We start from the raw sequence: 21,777 nt of genomic DNA, 5'->3' as shown, positions 1-21,777 counted from the left end.
CCGGGCGCGAGGCTCTCTGTCCGGATGCTCCTCCATTGGCGCTCGAGCGGTACTATTCTACCGCTCGGGCGCCACCTCTTCTGCCCGAGACTCTTCTTTGTTGAACATTGGCGCTCGGGCGGTCTCTTTCTACCGCTCGGGCGCCACCGGTTCTGCCCAAACATTACATAACTCATATGCTTTAACCAATTTGGTTCCGGAGTGGTCTAACTATACTCACATCCGTTCATCGTCGATAAATCATCTCAGATTACGTTAATCATCTCAGATGACGTTAATCAAATTCTTGGGCATTACATAGAAGCTTCAATGTTTCAAGATGATGTCCAAGTTGTGGAGTAGGCGGTGAGCGTTGGACCAATAGTCAGAAGTTTTATTTTTTCTATCAATATTTTTTCAGATGAGTTTATCAAACATGACTTATTCAACGTGGTTTACCTGACTAACATGGTTTGCAAGATATTGTTTTAATTTGCGAGTTTACCCAATGCGCATTGAAAAGTAGCGTCCGCAGATTTCCACGTCATAAAAAATAATCATAATAAAAGGAGCTTCAATTTATGCCTCTTTAAGTGAAAATGAAATTTGGCCCTTTTATTCGATATTCGTTTTGTGCCACTTGGTCCAAACTTTTTTTTTTTTTGTTTATCTAATAAAGCCTTTTTCCCTGGATTTTCTTGCTTCGAGAGTACTGTACCACCACAAGTGCAATGTGAAGCATTCTCTATTTCGTTGTTAGCGACATAAAGTTGAGTTGAACCATTTTCTCTATCATAAAATCTTCACAATTATAATTTCGAAATCTTGTCAGAAAAAAAAATTGAAAATCCTATTAGTTGTATTATTAATCTTGTACAATAAAATAACTCAAATAGTAATTGCCACCGACCAAAAATATATAACTCTACTAAATTTAAGACAACCTCAGGTTCTTGTAATTAAGTATACAAAGTTATCCAAAGAAAATATTGGCTAAAATGACCGATCTACTTAAACTAAAGTCATTATAGGGCCGAAAACTTTTTATATAATACATCGGGAAAACATCGAATTTCTATTGCTATCACAGCCAAGAAGAACAGTTATAGTGACATGGATTCAGTGACGAGACACAACTGAAAAGCATTAAATTTATCAGAATATCATCTTCTAAACTTCCTCCGCCAAGCATATTGTGACGATCTACCCTTAACCGATACATAATGTATATTGTTAAGGGCTTCTTGCTACCACTACATGGACAATTTATGAATTTAGAACAAGAACATGTGAAACAAGAATCATTTATTCATCTAAACAAAAAACACACTGAATGGTTAATCTGCTCAAGATTTTAATTGAACATACAATGACTAAAGAAAGAAACCCTCCAAGAGTAACAAACAGATGAATAGTGTTAAGACTTTTAGTCTCCACAAGAATGATCACATACTAATGCATTAAACCTCATTCTTGGGCACTACAAAATTGGAGCAAACTTCTCAGTGCTTGTTTCTTCATTACTTTTCCGTAAACCCCTCTTCCCAACTTCAAAGCCTTCTCCATTTCCACAACTCCATTAATCCCACCTCTTTTTAATCCATCCATAAACACTTTCACAATCTTTTCATCACTCCCTACTCCATCCACCACACTATTCACTACAATATCCATCAATGGGATCTTTCTCCCCCATTTTTTGATTGATTTTTCGCATTCAAAAGCTTGAGAATAAGCTTGCCAAAATGAAGCCCTCAAGTACCCTTTTCCCTTTCCCCTAATGATTCATCTCCTCATGGCTTCCTCTAATCTACACATTACATTGCCCATATCCACTACCTCTTTTCCAAAAAACATTTCAATATCCCCCATGTCTTGCTTCAAGAGTATGTTCTCTTAAAATTTACACCTCTTGCATCTACAACTGAACCCCCAATTCGTAGCCATTTCTCTTCTGTTGTTCATAGGCAAGAGGACATCAAAATAAGCAATGTGAGCACTTCACCTGCCTTGACGTCCCTAGAAGCATGGACCACGACATGATCACCAATGTGCAAACGCCTCACGTTATGATGACAAGAATGGTTGATGAAAGAAGCAAAAACCCACAATCCACCCCTTGACAATTGACATGTTTACCTAGAACTTTAGCTGAAATTGCATTCTCAAGAATTGAGTTAACATCCAAAATGCTGAACATTCTTCCCACATCCAACTTCTCACAAGAAATATCACTATCCCTAAAACTCCCAACATCTCCTTTTGATAACATGGATATCAAGCCATCGATTCTACTGCATTTGAGGCTGAGTCCACAACTTTATCAATGAAATTCTTCCATACAACCAGTACAAGAATCCGGAGGCATAATAGCCCTATCAACAACAAAAGCTTTAGTAACCAAAAGCAGAGTCCCACTTTCGACATTCTTGGTTGCAAATAAGCCACGCCCACTAATCTCAGACTTCTTGATCTCTACTGCACCAACATACTCAGCTAATTCAGGGGTTTTACCACTAGCTAAAACCACTCAAAACCCAATCTGAAACATCAAATCCCCCATTTCTTGAAACAAAATCGAGCCTAATGCATTTCGCCAGCAATTCATTAACCATATCAACATTCTCATTACCCTGGGTTTCAAGATTTGCTGCCTAGAAGCATTCCAAGGCCATGCTGTACCTATTCAAACTTAACAAAATCTTACCTTTACAAAGCAAAGTCTTGACATGAGATCTCTCTATTCTCAGTGCTAAATCACTATCCTTCAATGCTTCAGTCACCTCCATCAAGCGAGATCGAGCTTCCGCCTGATTGGAAAAGGACAGGCAGAGTGATTTTTTGAGTCTCGCTAGGACGGCTGCATCTGAGTCTTTCTCAGAAATGAAATCTTGGCAGAGAAAGATGAATTGAGAATAGGTGCTAATGGAGTCTTCGTATTCTTCTCTCAGCTCAGCTGCCTTGGATCTTAGCTCTTTCATTGTCCCTTCGTCCATTTCTTCTTTAACTAATTCTACCGTTCCTTGTTTCGTAATTCAATTTTCACCTTGTGTCTACTAAAATTTTGAAATGGAGAAATCCAACGGTCGAAGTGAATGCATTTGATCCTTTAAAGATTCTCACAATTCACATGCTGTGACGACTATAACTTTACTAATGGATGCTTGTTCAATACTTGTTCTTCTTGTTTATATCAAATTTTCTGAATTTTAGAAATATTAAAACATTTGGGGCATAAATTTAAATTCCCATTTGGATATATTGTGAAGAATTTCGATGATTACATATAGAAAATATGATTTACTTATATATTGGGTGTAAGCAATGAGAGTGAACATAATTTATGGGGTAGTTTAAAAGCCTTCATTTGAAATTCAGTTTTGGAATATATTTTGGATATAAATTTTAAAATTGAGATGATGCATATAATTTTGTATTATTAATTTATTGTAAAGAGGACTGCAGGGGAAAATAATGCTAGCAATCATCATTTCATGTGGTGTGATATGGAAATTTTAACATGTGTAGATGAAATTATTTATTTTAACTCGGGATTTGAAAAATCATACAAACTGGGGAACACCATTATACCATTTGCTCTACTTTCTTCCCCGTAAAATATTGTCTTGTATTTTTAAATTAACATAAGAAAAATCCGAGAAGATCGTATGTTTCCTATTTCTATAACCTATTGGTATAACGCAGCACAATACATTTAAACGTAGACCCTAAAATTGAGTAGAACCTTAGAATGGATGATAACGAACAAGGACGACGAGAGCACTTGTATACAAAATATTTTAAATTTTTTTGTGTGCCCGTCTCCGACTACATGTTCAGTAGCTACAGTTCAAGGGGCAAACAGAAATTAACATCCCCTCGTACCATGATTTTAGCCTCTTTGATAACCAAACTTGTGATTTTACTGTTTGTTTTCCCCCTCACTAGGAAGGAATAAGAGATGTAAGAGTGTGATGGTACCTTACTATATTACTTTTTCAAGAAATACATTCCATCTTTAAGTTCTAGCTTCTCGTCGCTGACTAGACCAGCCAAGAAGCTTTGCAATTGCTGGAGTGATTTGTCATAAGGAGGATCGCCGATGCAAAACATCTGCGAAGCCGTTATCTTTATCAGTTATCATATCCTTCAAATATCAGTTATCATATCCTTCATATATCACCAGAGACTATATATATCACTGGAGACCTTTTGTTCCACATGATATCGCATCTATTTTCATGCATATATATGCGCACACAAGTGACATCATTTATACAAGAGAAAGGGAACCAAATATACTGATAAAATTCATGACTACCTTGAGGGTATTATGGATCCGGTCCAAGGCCATGCTGCCAAAGTTCGTAAGCATCCCTATAATAAATTTCTGCGACGATATTTTTTGAGCAGTTACAGTGAGTTTGGAAGAAAAATACTTGAGAGAATATGACGAGAATAACAATAAATATATAAAGAATGGTCCCTTGGAAGAACATACACAGCCCACCTGTAAATCAGTGAAAACTGAGGACTTTTCAAGGAATATATCCATTATAAAATACTCATTTCTTACAATGAAACTACATCAAACTGGTTGGAGTGGACTGTATAAATCTCATCTCAGTTCTACTTGAGCAAATCTATGATTATAAGAATGGCTAGTTTTACTACAGCTATCAAACTACTGGAATTCTCCTCCTTTATTCAGCAACAAGAATCACAATGGAAGGAAACTTACCAGTTTAGTTTCACAACATATATTCTCTGGACAAGTTTTACATGCCGTTAACGAGAGTGGTTGGCAAAACAATATATTTAAGAGAAACAGTGCAGTGGAAACAGAAGTATAGGTCCTGTCTGTTTGCACCGCAATGGAAAGAACGCATAGGTGTCTCAATACTCAATAGAAAGAGGTGAGATAATTAAGGGCATTTCGAAGAGTAAGGAAACAAACAGCCAAAAGATTTGATAAAACTTTTGGGGATGATTTGCATTCACCTCCCTTACACTTTATGTATTTGACATTCACCACCCTTGACATATTATAATTTTCACACTTGATAAAAGAGGTTCACCACCCTTGACATATTATAATTTTCACACTTAATAAAAGAGGTAAGTGTCAAATATATAAAGTGTAGGGGAGGTGAATGTAAATAAATGACCCGACTTTTTTGTGATGTAAAAGAAAATGTGATTGGCAGACTTTTATCCTTGACAAATACATTTCGTATGGGATAAGATGAAGGTGTGACATTTTTTTCGTATAATAGTTGCATTTCGGATTGGAAACTAATTGTCATACTGGTTGGCCCATAAATATATACATGTACATACATATAAATGCATGTCCTAAATCATTTTCCAACCATATACCTCATAAACCATCATTTCTTTACGCAGTTGATCCTCAACAGAAGCTACAGATCCCTCTCCCTCCTCATCACCCACTAGAACTTCTTCACAGCTACCACAGTTAACCCCGGCCTTTCCACCTTCAGCCAAGCCTTCCACCAGAGTATATGTAATGTCGCCAGAATCTTGGGCTGACTCTGCTACAATTCCCTATTTACAAGAAATTACAAACAAAAAAAAGTCAAATGCGTAAATCGCTCAACAATTGTTAAGAATCATTTCCTTTCATTTTTAACAATTTTGTGTGTACTTCAAACAAAAGGGAAGAGCTAAGCCATCTTGAAATTAAAAGAACAAATGCGCACAAGTGGCGACTGTTCTCGATGTGAAATAGATAGCGCGCAAAGAAAAACAACCATCAAAGTCATGATCGACTTTTATAGTTAGTCAGGAGTTCTAAAAATTACAATTCATTAATAAATATTAAATTGAAATCAAATAAAATCCCAACGAGTTCAACAACCAATTTTGAACATGGGGGAATTGTTAAGCAATGTTCAGAATGATGGGCCTGCAAGCAACCTTGCTTATCCAAAAAGTTATTCTTCTACTTAAGACATCTTCTGGAACACCAACAGCAGCAGCAAGACTCTTGGGAGTCCAACTAAAAGCACAAAAAACACAATCAACAGATATTTAATGAAACTCTAAAATGATAATATGAACGAAAAATTAATAAAAACTTTTCACTGCTCGGTCACCTTGTTTGATCCTGAAACAGACAGATAATGGAAGCATGAAGAGGTGTGACAACAAAAGGCAAAGTTCTATCTTCAAACTGCAACTCCAACTGAAAAGAAAAAAAAAGGGACTTAGTAAACGGAAAAGATGAGAGATAGCAAAAATAAGAGAAAACTATCAATACACATTTCAAATAGGTAGAATAATATCAACACTGTGTGGGCAAGGGTAGACGAAGGTTTCCACATTCTTTGACAAATTTTTAAGTTGTTGATTTCTCGTCATTTCACACTAATAGCAAGCAAAATGGCTTGGAAATAGCATAATAATAGATGTCCTACATAGCCAACAAATGTTACTTTAAAGCCCAAGTTAACAGCTGCAAAATATATTGCAATAAAATGCTGCATCAACCAAGAAGGAACTAACCTTGACAGTACCGAGATTTTTCTTCCAAAGGAGTTTACGGGGGGTTTTGATTTCATTATATGTTTTAGCATAATCATTTAGAAGCTGGTCCAGTGGTTCAGGAATTTTTATTGCTTCGTCCTGCAATAAGTGCATCATTCACAGAAAACAAATTATTGTTCCACAAACTTCAACAAAATAGGTTCTACATAGTGAAAGATTTAATGAGATAATACAGCGCAGAAACAAAATCTTTAAGAGGGCCGAGTATCTCCAAAGCAGTAGGTTTAAATTAAATATATCTAACGGGATTACACCATAAAGGAAAAAATTATGTTACGAACTTTGATGTTTGCTTTTTTCTTTGCAGCGCCTCCATCAACATTTTGAGTAGAGCATAAGTTTTTAAGACACTAACATCATAGTCATATATGATTTATCGAGGAAGAGATCCCTCAACTAAAACAACCTAGGGGTTGCTCACTTAATAACAGCAGAAAATATCTTCCCAGTATTAAATATTTGTTCAGTCCAAATGAGAAATGAAAGAGACGAGAAAAATGGAAGATTAAATATATAATAGGGAAGAAAGTTGAATCATATCCTAGGAAACTGCTTGTTCTCCAGTAGAGCAAGTATTGACAAACAAAAATTAAAATCTAGCATCCTTAAATTCTGTTGCAACCACTGATTACACAAAACAATATTTTTATTTTTATTTTAACAGCTTGTGAATGATGTGTCTGGTTCAATAAAGTAAGGCATGGTTTGGATACCTGGATAGGTGGCCAGAAATTTGACGAGATGATGGTACAATTGAGATTATACATGGACAACTCGTGCTCTCCCTCATCAGCAACTACATTTTAAAAGCACATCTTATCATCAAAACTCTTAAGATTATAACATACCATTTCATATAATATATCCACGAATATATATATGTAACATTATCAATCCCAAATCAGAGAATCTATAACAGCAAGAGTTAAACCTGGTTTAGATTGTTGTTTAATGGTAGCTTTTATATTTGTGTTAGTCCTTTTGGAATCGATAAGATCATTGAGCATTATTTCACACCTCTGCATGCTGCTCTCCCCAAAATGAATCTGCATTCCACAACAAAAACAAAAGAGTAGCTGTATATCAGCTAAAACACAGAAAATAAAATGAATATAAAGTAGGAATAAACGTAAAAGATGGTATGAACCACCTTGAGAAGTTCCAGAGTTCGAATCTCTGAATCAATTTCATAATCATATTTATTCAGAAGCTTTTCAGCCAGCATAACACGATACTCATTAACCAGCTGATCCTTGGAACCAATTATACCAACGATCATACCAAGAATGTCAACCTTCCTCCTATGCCTGCCACCTTTTAAGGGCTCTGCCTCCACTGGATCAGGCTCCCAACTTAAATGACATATAATCATAATAGCATGTCAAGAATTTAAATTTTTAAAAGAAAAAGCGGCCACCACTTTCTTATCCTACGGCCTAAATCAGTACTCACTTGATCAACTGTATAAATGGATAAATAAATCATCCACCTCTGTATATTTTTACTCGTTAGAGTTTGGTAGGTTACCTTTGTGCATTTATCCATGCTTGCTTGTCATCGATGTTGAAATCATCATCAACACTAGGATTTTCTTGTTTTTCTTCATCTCTATTCAATTCTTCAAGAAGGCTGTCCCCGGTACTTCCTGTTCCACTTGGATTTGCACCAGTCCCATCAGTTAACATTGTCAAAATGCACTTAACGGTATCCTTCCTTCCCCTTAAGTATTCTCTTATTGGTTCACCAACAGTTTCAAGGAATACACCAGCTGGATCAATTGTTCGAAGGGCTTTGATAGTTGAAACATATTGGTGCAGTATATCATTGGTAGAGGCACCGGCAGTAAGTAATCGATATTTTAGAGAAGCAATGAAAGAATCAACAAGCTTTGAATGCTGCCCCGTGTATTCAAGGCATTGTTTTAAGTCTTCAATAGCAGGGGAACTGGAACAATATAAAACAGAGATGAAAAGGCATGGACAACAAAATTTTACAGAATTACAGTTGCAAGATATCAAATAACTTTATTTTTTGCTAGAATTGAGATTTACGCTGCACAGCTCCTCTCTATTTACATTTTACTAATTTATCCAACAAAAATATGTTGTTAGAGTTGCTTCCGATAAAGAAAGGCAATACCCTCTATTTAACTTTTAACAATTCCCTAAATTTTTATATATCTAAACAAACTCAAATGTACTGAACAAAGCTACTGACTACTAACTGATAACTTCAATAAGGAAAGAGGACTGCTAACTTCAATAAGGAAAGAAAGTATGATAAAGTACAAAATTAAATTATGCCTAATCAAGTTTATTGTGCAATAGAGGAAATTTACCTGTCTGGATAATCTACGATAATTTCAAAAAGCTTGGAAATTCTTAGATCTTGTAGTGTTTCGTATGCAAAATACTCTAAGCGCAGCTGCCATCTAATAAGCTCCTCAGGAGGAGGCCCAGATCCAAAAAATCTAGAAGATGGATGAGAGGCCAAAGGAGACTTCAGACCAGCTTGGCTTTCATAACTTTTAGAATCTCCAAGATAAGAAAGAAGGGCATGCAAAAAGTGAAGGGGCACAGCCTGCAAATCATAACTCTCTATTTGAGTTGTTACATGTCATTGTCAAACCATGAATATCATTTTCATTTCAGAACTAGTACAGAAACTTCACTAAAATTCCAAAGCGTGTAATAAAAATTTACAGCAAGATAGTGTGGATTCTGACCAGGTATGTGAAAAATGAAGCAGTATCAGTTATAATGAACTACCTGTATCCATCCTCTAATGGAATCTATCACTGAAAACCTATATTCATCACCAGCCAGATCATGTACTTTGGTCTGTCCAGAAAACATCAACAAAACAATGAGAACTAGAATATTAATTAAAAGGAGAAGCACAAACAAAGGAGATCATAAGAGATTTATTAAGATGCTGCAATTTACACGTTCAAATATGTTGTCACTGTCTACGTTTGGATATAGGAATTTAGATCTTAAAAAAGCAGAAGAGACTAGCATCATTCTTTGAGATCGACCAAAACAGTTACATCATTAGAACATTATGAGGGCATTGCTTTTGCTAATGAATATTGTGACTACACACTTACAACCTTTAATAGAAGAAATATAGCTGACGCATAGGCATCTTCAGCCATTGAGGTGAAGCCAAGACTCCTAAGATCACGAACAACCATGCCAACATTCCTCACAAAATTGTTGTTTCCCAAAATATTTTCTCGCAGATGAGTTCCATCACTATCAATTTCCCCTGATTTGAAGTCCATATCCATTCCATCATCTACCTTAAATTCACCATCGCCTATAGCTGTCATTGCACTTAACTCTTCTAATCTTCCTTTGAAATACCAGTGAAGTACATCTATGAATATAATTAACAGAAATAAAAAAAATTAATAACATAAAATATCTTTTACCTTCATATGTCATTATACTGATTAGCCATAGTTTAAATTAGGGAGTTGAAAAAATCTTAAGTACGCCTAAGAATATAGTTTAAAAAATCTTTAAGCTTCATTTGTCATTTAAAAAACCTCAAAGCCATCATTGCACAAATTATGCTTCATTGGACATGCTACATGTATAAATTCATACCTGGGAAATGCCGAGGAAGACTGGACATCAGGATAGAAGACACAGATAACTGATACTTTGAGAGTAGGTGGTTTCGCTTGGCATCGGGAGTTTGATCCATTGACTTACTTTCTCTGTCTGTCTCTAAAGAACGAATCAACAATAACAAGCACTTCTCCTGGTATTGTTTTTCAGATGATATAAATGCCAAAGCTTTATGCAGTACTTCCTGCATCCCACCTTGCTGATCCTGTTTCAACGCTCGTCAGAACCAGATTGCCAAAAACACTAACGAGGAGTTGTAAATCACATCTCAGCTAATCTAATCCTTCATGAATCAAGTGGTATGCATCAACTCCCAGATAACCATAGTGTTACCTACAATTTTCAGGAACAGCACCATAACGTAACACTGCAAATACATTGTCCAGGACAATGCTTTTCAAGGTAACTCAGAAAGCGTATATAAACCATAAGATCTATTTCCAGCTTAGATGAGTAGACCCAAGACTGAAGATGTAAAGGGCAGGTTGTTAAATCAGTGAAGGGAAACTAAAACTTGGGTCAGCTATACGGAACCCATGTCATTGTGCTCTATCCCCTATTATATCCTCATCTATATTTAAATGAAATTTATTATGTTGCTAACCAAGATAATAAACATTTAACATTCTTGAAATCGTTCATTAGTGTTCAGCTTGTTAGTGGGTCAAATTCATTAGGATGATTATCAAAGCCACTTCACTGAAATTCTCATGAGAAAGAAACAAACCATAGCAAAAATGATGAATCAAGATGAAAATTCAACGTCGGGACAAAGAAAAATAATATCATCTACGATTGGAACTTTAAGGAACTTAGTAATTGAAGGATGATGACCTACACCTCAAAAACTATATGAAGGCAACATGGCAATTGCTAAATACTCATTTGAACTTCCTTTTGTCATTAGTCTTAAAATAAGTGCATAGACACCATATTTAAAACATTCGACGCATTAAAAAGAAAATGAAATTGAAAACAAAGAAAAGAAAAAGCAAACTAAGAGATCACTGGCACGCATACTGGATCATCCATATTTATCGCTGCAAACTCTCTGTAGGCATCGAAATGCATCCAGAACCTCGATGCCCCCTTTTTCTCAAAGTTTTCCTGCAGCAATAGAAAAATAATATAAACAAAACAAAACAAAACAAAGCTTTAGCACGTATCACCATAGTTCATTCAAAGAGATAAGTCACATTAGCTGATGTATGCATAATTGCTTTAAATAGAGGTCAAAAACTAAAATGAAGATGCAAAAAAGGGTCCTACTGTAAGTCGTCAAGTTATTAGCAAGAATATACATAACATATTCTTCTTAACTACCCCACCATTTTGTCAGAATAAATTTTTTAAGGATCAATACTTATCATCTATAGAGTTAGAATAAGTACAATCCAAATTCTTCAGTTTCATTTGAGCTGTATGCCGAGGAATATGGAAAAAATCTAAGGGAAAAAGAACGATTACAAGAAAACTGAATCCCATTTTGTAGCATTTTTTTATGCACAATCTTTGTCTCAACTATTAACATGAATTACACAAAACCTTAAACTTTTGTCTCAAAATTGCAACTGATAAGAGCTTAACACTAAAACTTCCATAACTGAACATAACTCAGCATGTAAATCCAAAAGAAAACAAAAGCATTTCCAAATCAAAATAAGAAGAAGAAAAATTACTAACTGCTAAATAAATTTAATGCACAAGTGAGAAAGCGTCGTAAACCTCCATAGAACAAAGGAAGTGCTCCACGACCAATGACTCAAGGCCACTGCTGCATAGATTCCTGACATGTAAACTGAACTCAGACGCATATGATAAATCGCCAGCACCCATTAGAAGCTCCTCTGTCTCAAAGCAAAATGCGTTCCAGCTCGCAATTTCATCGATTAAATTTTCACTGAGTGACTCTAAAATAGCTAAATTGCAAACAGGCGATGCTGAATTCATCGCTGCCTCCATTTCACGCCCAAAAATAAAAAATTAAAAAAGGGGGAAACCCTAAGCCGAGAAACAAGAGCTCGATCGATTCGAATAAAGGAAATTATTTATCAAGTAGGGAACAGATCAGCAGAGTTTCTGAAGAGCGTTCTTGGACAGTGTAACCCGCAGTAAGATCTTACAATAATTTACCGCCATTTTTATCTTCAAACAGTGCGAGCAATACCGTGACTGAAGTAAACGATGGAGTACAGGTTAATCCTGGACCCGTTGTCTTCCCTGTTCGTAAGTCATAACCCGCATATGGTTCTGTTTATTGGGGTTCGGGGCGGGTCGACATTAAATCCCTGACCCATGATTTAAGGCCCAATATAGATAGAGTCGTCCAATACCCAGTATCTGGACTTTGGAAGGCCCAAACTACTCTCTTCACATAGTATCCCCATTTTTTTAGACAACCACAGATATAAAATAATACCACACAAATGCAAATTTAATAAGAAAAAAAAAAAATTATACGTAATTAACTATTTATACATAACCAAAAAAATATAATACATATACATTAAATTATACTGAATTGATACATATACATGAATTGTATGTCAGAATAGGTCTCTTGTGAGACGATTTCACGAATCTTTATATGTGAGACAAGTCAACCCTGTAGATATTTACAATAAAAAGTAATACTCTTAGCATAAAAAGTAATATTTGTCATGGATGACCCGAATAAGATATATGTCTCACAAAATACGACTCATGAAACCGTCTCACCCTATATATGCCAATACCTGCCAATATTAGGAAAGAGGAAGACAATAATCAAAATATAGCATTGTGAGATATTATTATAATATTCGAATCCCATGATTTCTATTAGATTTATTTTTTTAGTGCTATGCTAAGTATTTAGTCAAAAAATGGCATCGATATATAATTTATTGACAAAAACTTGTGTGAGACGGTCTTACGGGTCGTATTTGTGAGACAGATCTCTTATTTAGGTCACCCATGAAAAAGTATTACTTTTTATGCTAAGAGTATTACTTTTTATTGTGAATATGGGTAGAGTTGACCCGTCTCACGAATTATGATCTGTGAGACGGTCTCATATGAGACTCACTCTAATTTATTTATATTTAAAATTAATATAGAAATGGAAAGAACTCATAAACCAAATCAAACCAAACCTATCACGCCAAATAACATTAAAATTATATTTAGGGTTCTATAACCACAAGTAGAGGTGGACAACGGTCGGTTTGGTCCGATTTTACTCTATAACAGTTTGGTTTTTCGGTTTTAGATTTTCGGTTTTGAATATCTCTAGTCCAAAACCAAACCATTTTATTACGGTTCGGTTCGGTTTTTTTGTAATACGGTTCGGTTCATACGGTCGATTATATATGGTTAGCTAAAATTTGTTAAGAAATGAACTTATACGTCATTATATCTTTAAAATCTAAATCATAGTTTTTTTCAAAAATTTATATATATATATAAAAGGTCTTATATTTAACAATAATATGGCCCATTATACATCAAAAATCATATAGTTAACAATAATATGACCGGTTCGGTTATTCGGTTTTTTGAGGGATTAAAACCGAAAACTGAACCGAAAAACAGAATTTCAAAAATTTTAAAACCATAATCCACCAAAAAACCGATAAAACGAACCATTTAAATTGAATTATTCGGTTCGGCCGATTTTTTTGGTTTTTCGGGTTTTATGATCACCCTTAACCACATGTTTTTATTTTTAATTATAATGTCGGTCAATATACCGATTTAATATTAAATGATCTTCTATAAAAAAAAAAGTAAAAAGAAATGATATCTATTAGTTATCTATGTTTCATAATTACCATCTAAAACTAAATCAATTACACAAGATTTTCAATTTGTAAATGAAGCCGCCACACACACACACACACACTCTCTCCAGAAGACCAAACGATTGCGTATCACAAAAAAAATTCATTCACTACAAAATTTATTACTCGTCAAAATAAAAGCTCGATTTTTTGAAAATGATAAGATATGGAAGATAATACAAGAATTCAATTATGATGTGACAAATCATGTCTAATTTTGTCAGAATATTTATGAAAAAATCTATAATGGTGATGAAACTTTAAGCACTGAATATGAGGAATCATAAATTCTTTTATCAAATAAGACGATGTGATATATATATATATATATATAGATATTTTATTTAAAATATTTGTAAAAAAAATATTATTTTTTATTATAAATATAAATATGATTTATCAATCTCACGAATAAATATATATGAAACTTTATATATCAGTCTTTAATTCGATTAAATAGCCTACAAAAACTATAGATATAAATCCTTCCATACTTTGAGATATATTACACATATAATAAATATAAAGATTTTATTTTTGTAATAATTTTTTGATGTTTCATATTCATATCATGAAATGACGACTAATCTTTACATCATTACAAATTTTTTTTGGCATTGTCGTATTATTTATATAAATTTCCTAAATAAGATTGAATATTTTTATTCGTCATTAAATGTAGCCCACCAGTGGGATCAAAATTAATAATAATAGAAAAAGTACTGTGAATCGGGTGACCGACAGATATATTATATATACCGAAAAACTCTTAATTTTATTACTTTGAGTCATCCGTTAACAAACCTATCCGACCAAGAAGAAACTTTCTATTTACCCAAAAAAAAAAAAAAAATCAATGGGATGAATAAGTAAAATAAGCAATATTATGAACTACTCTATTGGTGACAGTACGAACATATACAATCTCTGAAATCACTGGCTGCTTTAGCATGGGCATAATCTCTGCTGCACAAACTTCAGTATAGCCAAGGTTCTCTCGATTGAAAATGACTGTTTGCACTGCCAAAAAGGAGTCTGTAGACACCTGCACATCTCTAAAATTATGTATATATAATTTTGAAACATCATTTATATTTATCTTTCTATCATACATGATGAACTATATTGAAATATTTCTTCTTAAAATCTTAGGATTTTTGAGACCTCTGCGCGTCTATGCGGCAATTTAAACCAAACAAACTGACTTCCAATCTTGAATTTCGTTACATTAGGTCCGAGTGGATGAGGAGTTGCTCGGTGGCCAACGCCTGGTACAGATATACTTCACGGGGGCAAATTTCATTTTTTAAAACAAAATAAAGATTTTAAAAAAAATGATCGTTGCTTAAAAGCAGCTACCTTCGACTACTTTTGGTACATGTCAATTCACTTTGCTAATCAATTTTTTTTTATTTTTTTTTTTTGCATGAAACAGATGTGCTCTGTATAGTTTTTCTCTTATTTAATTTATCTTTCTTTATTGTATTACTTTCACTGTTTTTTTTTTTTGTTTAAAACATTTCTTTCACTGTTTTGTACAGTGAAAGAAAAGAGAATATTGGTCGAGTTTTGTTTCAATTGATTGATAGGCAACTACTCTTGGTTGTAAGTGTGTTGGTTATAGGTGTGGATAAAAATCGTTTTGTTTGTTACGTTCTTTTCTATCGTTTTGACATTTTTACAGTCGCTAGGTAAAGTAGTTTAAATAATGGCAAAAACTTGTATGAGACGGTTTCACGGGTCATATTTGTAACACGGATATCTTATTTAGGTCACTCATGAAAACGTATTATTTTTTTATGTTAGTGGTGTTACTTTTTATTGTAAATATGGGTAGGGTTGAGCCGTCTCATCGATTATGATCCGTGAGACGATCGTACATGAGACCTGCTCTTAAATAATTGTATTCATTACTTCTCCGTAGGAGAGTTTGCAATTAATATACAGAAGCTCAGTCTTCCCATTTAACAACTACAGATATATTTTATTGCCAAATATTATATATTTGAGAGAAAATTTAAGTTTATTTTGAATTTTATTTTTGTAATTTGTTATATTCCGTTTAAATATTTCAATAATTTGTTGGTTTAGGTCTTTTTTTTTTTTTTTAATCTGAAGCCACAAGATCTAACAAATATTACTACTTATTTGACATTGATATTCTCATTATAACTCATGTGACAAAAACAAAGATCATGTTACACATATTAAAATTCATATAAGCAAAAATATAGCGGAAAAATAAAGCAAAAAATCACATAATATTTCAAAATTGGAAGAAAAACTTGTTATACCCCTTTCTTTATTTGAGTCAGATAGATTTTAATATATATAGCGTATGATTCATTATTATTGTTAAGCGAAATATGTACGCACAAACTGAAAGGTACAAGGGAAAAACTGAACTAGTATTATAATAAGAAAACAGTAGGACAGTGCAAAATTAAAGCAAACCGAGGCCTGTATAAAATACAGTGTCCTTAAAACAGATTCGTCCCCTCCGGTGTGTGCTGCGAGGATGAACGTGGACGTCTGTTTCCCAGGATACAACGGAAAACCAGCAGTACCGTAGCACAAGGCACCACCACGGCGAACTGAAGAAGTACCTGAACTTTATCACGAGGAAGAACAACAGCAAGGGAACAGCAAATGGTACAGTAGCAGCAGCCGGGAAAGGAGAACAAGCACAGCTTCGAAAATATCAGAATGTAGGAGAATTTACAACACCAAGGGTTAGCTGAATCAGTTACGACACGAAGGGTCATTTCAGTTAGAACACCAACTGAAACTGTTCCAACTGAACCACCAGTTGGAAGACCAACTGAACTGTTCCAACTGAACCATCAGTTGGAAGACCAACTGAAACGTTACCAACTGAACTGTTCCAGTTGGAAGACCAACTGATGGTTCAGTTGGAACAGTTCAGTTGGTAACGTTTCCGAAAATAGTATAATTGACCGTTACCAACTGAACTGTTCCAGTCGGAACAGGTTTTTTCTATTTATGATATATTTTTTTTCAAAATAGTATATCTTGAATAGTTTCACCTCTTGATTTCAACTTTCAATTGACAAGAAGTGCTTAGGTTGTTCGGTGGATGATTGTCTGCTGAATGGACTGACAACACACAAACCTTTACTTCGAAAAGCATGCAATATTAAGTGTAATTTGCATTCATTTTATCTACTATTAATGTATTTGATCTCATTTTTTTATATTTGATAAAAGAAGTAAACTGATGGCATATATTTTGAGTTGCAGAATTTGAAAGTACTAGAGCAAAACTAAAGTAATATTTTTTTCTTCTAAGAAAGGAGATTCATTTTGATGGAAAAAACTCGTATAAGACAGTCTCGCGAGTCATATTTTGTGAGACAAATCTCTTATTTGGGTCATTCATGAAAAACTATTATTTTTTATTCTTAAAGTATTAATTTTTATAGTGAATATCGATAGGGTTGATCCATCTCACAGATAAAGTTTCCTAGAACCGTGATCAGTCTATCTGGATGGACACGTTGTTATGAAAGAGTAACCAATACTCCAATGTTTACAGCGGTAAATATCAGGGTCGCCACCTGCGTCACGGAACGAGACTAGAGGTATCGCGAGAGTCCCAGTAAAAGATCCTCCAGTGCTCGAATTAGCAAACACCTCAAGATATGTACTCACCAAAGCTAGAGGCCTTTTTGGAGCATATCATGAGATAAAAATCCTCCAGTGCTCGAATTAGCAAACACCTCAAGATATGTACTCACCAAAGCTAGATGCCTTTTTGGAGCATATCATGAGATAAAAATCCTCCCCCTCAAATGATGAGATAACTCATATTTATAGGCTCTCTTGATGAGCCATGGGCCTTAATTACCTTGAGCTCTCTATTGGGCCTAAACCTTAATTAAAGGCCCAACCCAACCTTCTCAACACTAATTACGATTAACTGATAATAATAATAAAAATTAATTTATTCTTCAGACTAATACCTATCATAAGCCCCCCACTCTCGAATACCTACATTCTAGTGAAGGTGATCGAGAGTACCGCTAACAAAATACAACAATTTAACGATAATTTTACCCTATTCTTCTTTTTAATTTAGCAACTAGGTTAAGCCTCCACCTCCCTATAAAAAGGGGTCCCACATGCCCCTGCTCCTCTACCGATTTTCCGCCGCAATGTCAGGTAAATTCTGTTCTCTGTTTTTCTCTTTTATGAGTCACTATTGCTGCTTTACGTTATATAACATTCTTTATTCCAATGCTTCTTCCTTTATCCTTCGATTCTATGCTCCATTAAACAATCGTACTCCTCCCTCCCTCCCTGACGTCGAGTGCTCTCAAGGACCGCTGACGCAGAGAAAGGTTCCTCGGCATTTTTTCAACAAGCAGTTCTGGCCGGGGGTTTTCGAGAACTGGGCCGATTCTACGAAATGTTTCGGTCGGGAATGGGAGTCCTGGAAATGGGTTGCTGACTCATATTCCTCGCAGAAGAACAGCCGCTCCGCCAGCGAGTGCCATCCGTCGATCATTCTATTGGACGGTAGAATACGAGCTGTTTAAGCCGGTGAGTTAATATCCCCTTTCTTCTCACAGGTTTCTTCATCAATCTCACTTAAGAAATCGAGATTCCTACTTTCGGATTTGTTGCTATTCAGCTGTCACTTAGCTGATAGTGTTTCATTATAGGGCGGGAATGGTGCAAGGATTTTGAAGCATGAATAAATGTCTTGTGCAATCTGTGAGTTGATGGAATGATATTTCTGCGGTGTGCTTACTAGGGAAAACAAGTCCGTCACAGTGGCTTTGGGCTTAAGTGGCGGAGAGAGGGCGTCAATATGAACGAGACCGAGACGGGTTTTGGTGAAGGTGTCATCGGCGCCGGCGAGGGAGGGGGAGAAGACGAAGGCAAATCTGAGTGGGAGATGATGCCTCCCTTGATGCTACAAATATATTTAGAGTTTGAAACCGTAATATGAGGGTGTAGCTTGGGTTTGGGTTTGGGATTATTTGCGTAATGGGTTTGAGTTGGGGTGGTTTGGGATAGGGATCGGGCTGGGAGTATTTGTGGGTTGGATCTGGGTTTGGGTGATTTGGGCTCGGGATTGGGCTAGGGATCGGGCTGGGAGTATTTGTGGATTGGATCTGGGTTTGGGTGATGACGTTTCAATAGATGATCTCGAGAGTACTTTCCCTCTTATCCCTCAAGTGCCATTATCTTGCCTTCGTGATTTCTCGCCTGGTGATAATCCTGATCAAGAAGTTATTCCCGGGGACCTAGATCGGAGCCTCCTGACTCCTCAGGATGTGAAGTGCTTGAGTGGTAAACTGGAAATCTCCTCTGACTATGAGTTTAAAGCTCCTGGCCTGGGGGATTCTTATCACAACCCACCCGCAGGGTATTTTACCGTGACCCTGGCCCATTTTAATAGTGGGTTTTCTATCCCTCCTCCTTCCTTACTAGTCGAGGTGACTCGAACCTTAGGTGTAAGCTTCAGTCAATTGTCTCCAAACTCACTTACTTATTTCCTGGGATTTTGTCACCGAGCAACCGAGTTTCAAATTCAGGCTACTACTTCTCTGTTTCATTCTCTTTTCTCAGTACGATGCCTCAGGCCGGACTACTCCGTCTACTTCCAACCTCGCGCTGGTTGCAAGTTTATGGTCAGACTACGCTCTACTCGAGGGGATTGGCGGTCTCATTTTCTTTTTGTAAAGGATAGTGGGTGGGGCATACCTTCAACTTGGAGCTCTAGTTGTAGTGTTGTGAAAATGAGAATGATTCATCGACACTTGCAAGTTCAGTGTCAAACCCTGGGGTTTTTTGATGATTTATTCGATCCTAAGAGTTTGTTGGCCAGCGGTATCTCTTTTGTTGCTCTAGTTGTCTTTTTGCACATCGTTGATATTCACTATTCTTAACTTTTACGTTTGAGTTATGAAATTTTGATGCTTTATTGCCCCTTATTTCTCTTGTAGGGTTGCGCGTGAACTTGGCCACCCTTCAAGCTCGCGAAGATACTATGGGGAAGTCTCTTCCTATCGGAGAGAAGAAAAGAGTTGAAGATCGGCGCTATCCTCCCGCTCCTCGATCTTCTATCCCTATTTCGGGGTCGCACCCCCAGTCTGGTCGTGGAGGAGGGTCTAGTTCTCAAGGTCGTCAGGGGCCTCATCCTATGTCCACTGACAGCCATGCTTCTGGAGCTGTTGTGGATAAAAGAAAGGACCAGTGTACTAGAGGACATGACGATGGCAAGAGGAAGGGCGAAGTGGCCACCCCGCCAAACTTTAAGAAAGGTCGTGGAGATCCGATATCGTCTTCTCGAGGCCTTCGGAAAAACTCTCTATTCTTGGAGGGCGTTAATGCTAAGGAGAGAGTGGGGTCATTTTGGGATACCGACGACCCTGATATGGGATGGAGAAAGGGGAGGGAGATGATAAGTGATCATGACATGGCCCATTTGGTTCCTCAACCTCCTGCTGCCCTATCCCACTGCTTGGCCTTGATAGGTTGCCAGGTGCTTTCCTCGCCCCTTAGTGCCTTTTCTGCAGGGGTGCTCACGTGATGTAACCAATTGTTTCTTGTTTTTCAGGCTGTGTCTCTGGCCTGTGCTTACCAGGTGCGAGAGGAGAGAGGTCGATCCGAGGAGGCTCGAGTTCGCCGAGAGCTCTCCCAACTAAAGGAAGAAAATGAACGCCTTCGATCGGAGAACATGAAGTTCCAAGACGATCTTTCTTGCTTGACAAAGAAGTGTGAAGAAAAGACCATAGATGATGAGGAATTGCGTAAAGAGCTTGGTTCCCTCTATGACAAGCACCATACCGAAGTGAAGACTGGCGGGATGTTCTTGGCTTCTAAGACGGGGAAGTCCTTTGTGACGGGTGTTGAGGAGAAGGCACTAGCAGCCTTTCGTGCTTCTCCGGCCTATGCTGATGAGGTTTACAGTCACGCTTTTGGTCTCCGTGATGAGGTGGTGCGAGACTGTCGTCTCCAGCTCCGCTTGACAGGCTTAGTTCCTGAGGAGGTGATTATGAGGATTTCACCTCATGTGGCAGAGTTGGGTGACACCGCTCAGGTTGACCCTCTGCCAGAGTTTCCTCCAGCGAGGGATGTTGACTGCGAGGTCATTGGTGCGCTGCACTTGCTCCCTGCTGACGAAGCTATCGAGGATGGATGATTTTTGTCTATGCCACTAGACCTGTCGGAGCTTTATTCTAAGATCGTACTTTTGCACAACTATTTTGCTTAGTCGAAGTTTATTTTGATTACTATGTCATCTGGACATTAATTTTCGTTTTCTTTTAGTAATACTTCATGCTTGCTGCTTAGTTAAATATGAATTTGGGCATATTTAAGCCTCTGTGGTCTTGACGGGACGTTGTTACCCTAGCGTAGGTATCCCGGGACTCTATTTTGGTGACCTCTTACAGTGTCTGAGCACTTTCCCGCTGGGCTGGCCAAGCCTCTTATGCTTGGGTGGCTCTTTGTGACACATTGGGTCTCGCGATGTCTTTCGCGTGCGTAATTCTTATTTTTTTTTTTTGGTTCTTTAATTAAATAAAATGAAAAGACGATAAATGCAAGAAAAACTTTCAAATTTATTGATAAACGTAACTCAGGTAACAACATCTTGTCACTGACTGCTCTTTAAGTAAAAACAAACAGAAACACGTAGTTTATACGTAAAATTTCTTTAAGTTCGCAATGTTCCATGTTCTTGGTAAGGTCTTCCCATCTGGTTGCTGAAGACGATATGCTCCTCCTTTGATTAT

General features: G+C 36.5%; 1 protein-coding gene and 1 pseudogene across 1 annotated transcript; both read right to left on the bottom strand.

Moving 5' to 3' along the window:
* Positions 1-929: 929 nt before the first annotated feature.
* On the bottom strand, positions 930-3,500 carry LOC140830618 (methyltransferase FGSG_00040-like; annotated as a pseudogene).
* Positions 3,501-3,646: 146 nt separating this feature from the next.
* Positions 3,647-12,406, bottom strand: LOC140830617 (anaphase-promoting complex subunit 2). Its single transcript, XM_073194021.1, has 16 exons — positions 11,913-12,406; positions 11,208-11,294; positions 10,164-10,392; positions 9,662-9,930; positions 9,318-9,389; positions 8,888-9,129; positions 8,077-8,493; positions 7,700-7,901; positions 7,481-7,595; positions 7,263-7,345; positions 6,508-6,627; positions 6,099-6,187; positions 5,920-6,001; positions 5,359-5,547; positions 4,301-4,369; positions 3,647-4,092 (listed from the first exon to the last, which is right to left on the bottom strand). The coding sequence occupies exons 1-16, from the start codon at positions 12,147-12,149 to the stop codon at positions 3,970-3,972; spliced, it is 2,625 nt and encodes an 874-aa protein (XP_073050122.1). The 5' UTR covers positions 12,150-12,406; the 3' UTR covers positions 3,647-3,969.
* Between the last annotated feature and the right edge of the window lie 9,371 nt (positions 12,407-21,777).

The sequence above is a fragment of the Primulina eburnea genome, chromosome 4 (assembly GCF_022965805.1).
Source record: "Primulina eburnea isolate SZY01 chromosome 4, ASM2296580v1, whole genome shotgun sequence".
Classification (NCBI taxonomy): domain Eukaryota; kingdom Viridiplantae; phylum Streptophyta; class Magnoliopsida; order Lamiales; family Gesneriaceae; genus Primulina; species Primulina eburnea.
Note: the sequence above shows the minus strand (reverse complement) of the source record. Positions and strands in the feature narration are given on the sequence as shown.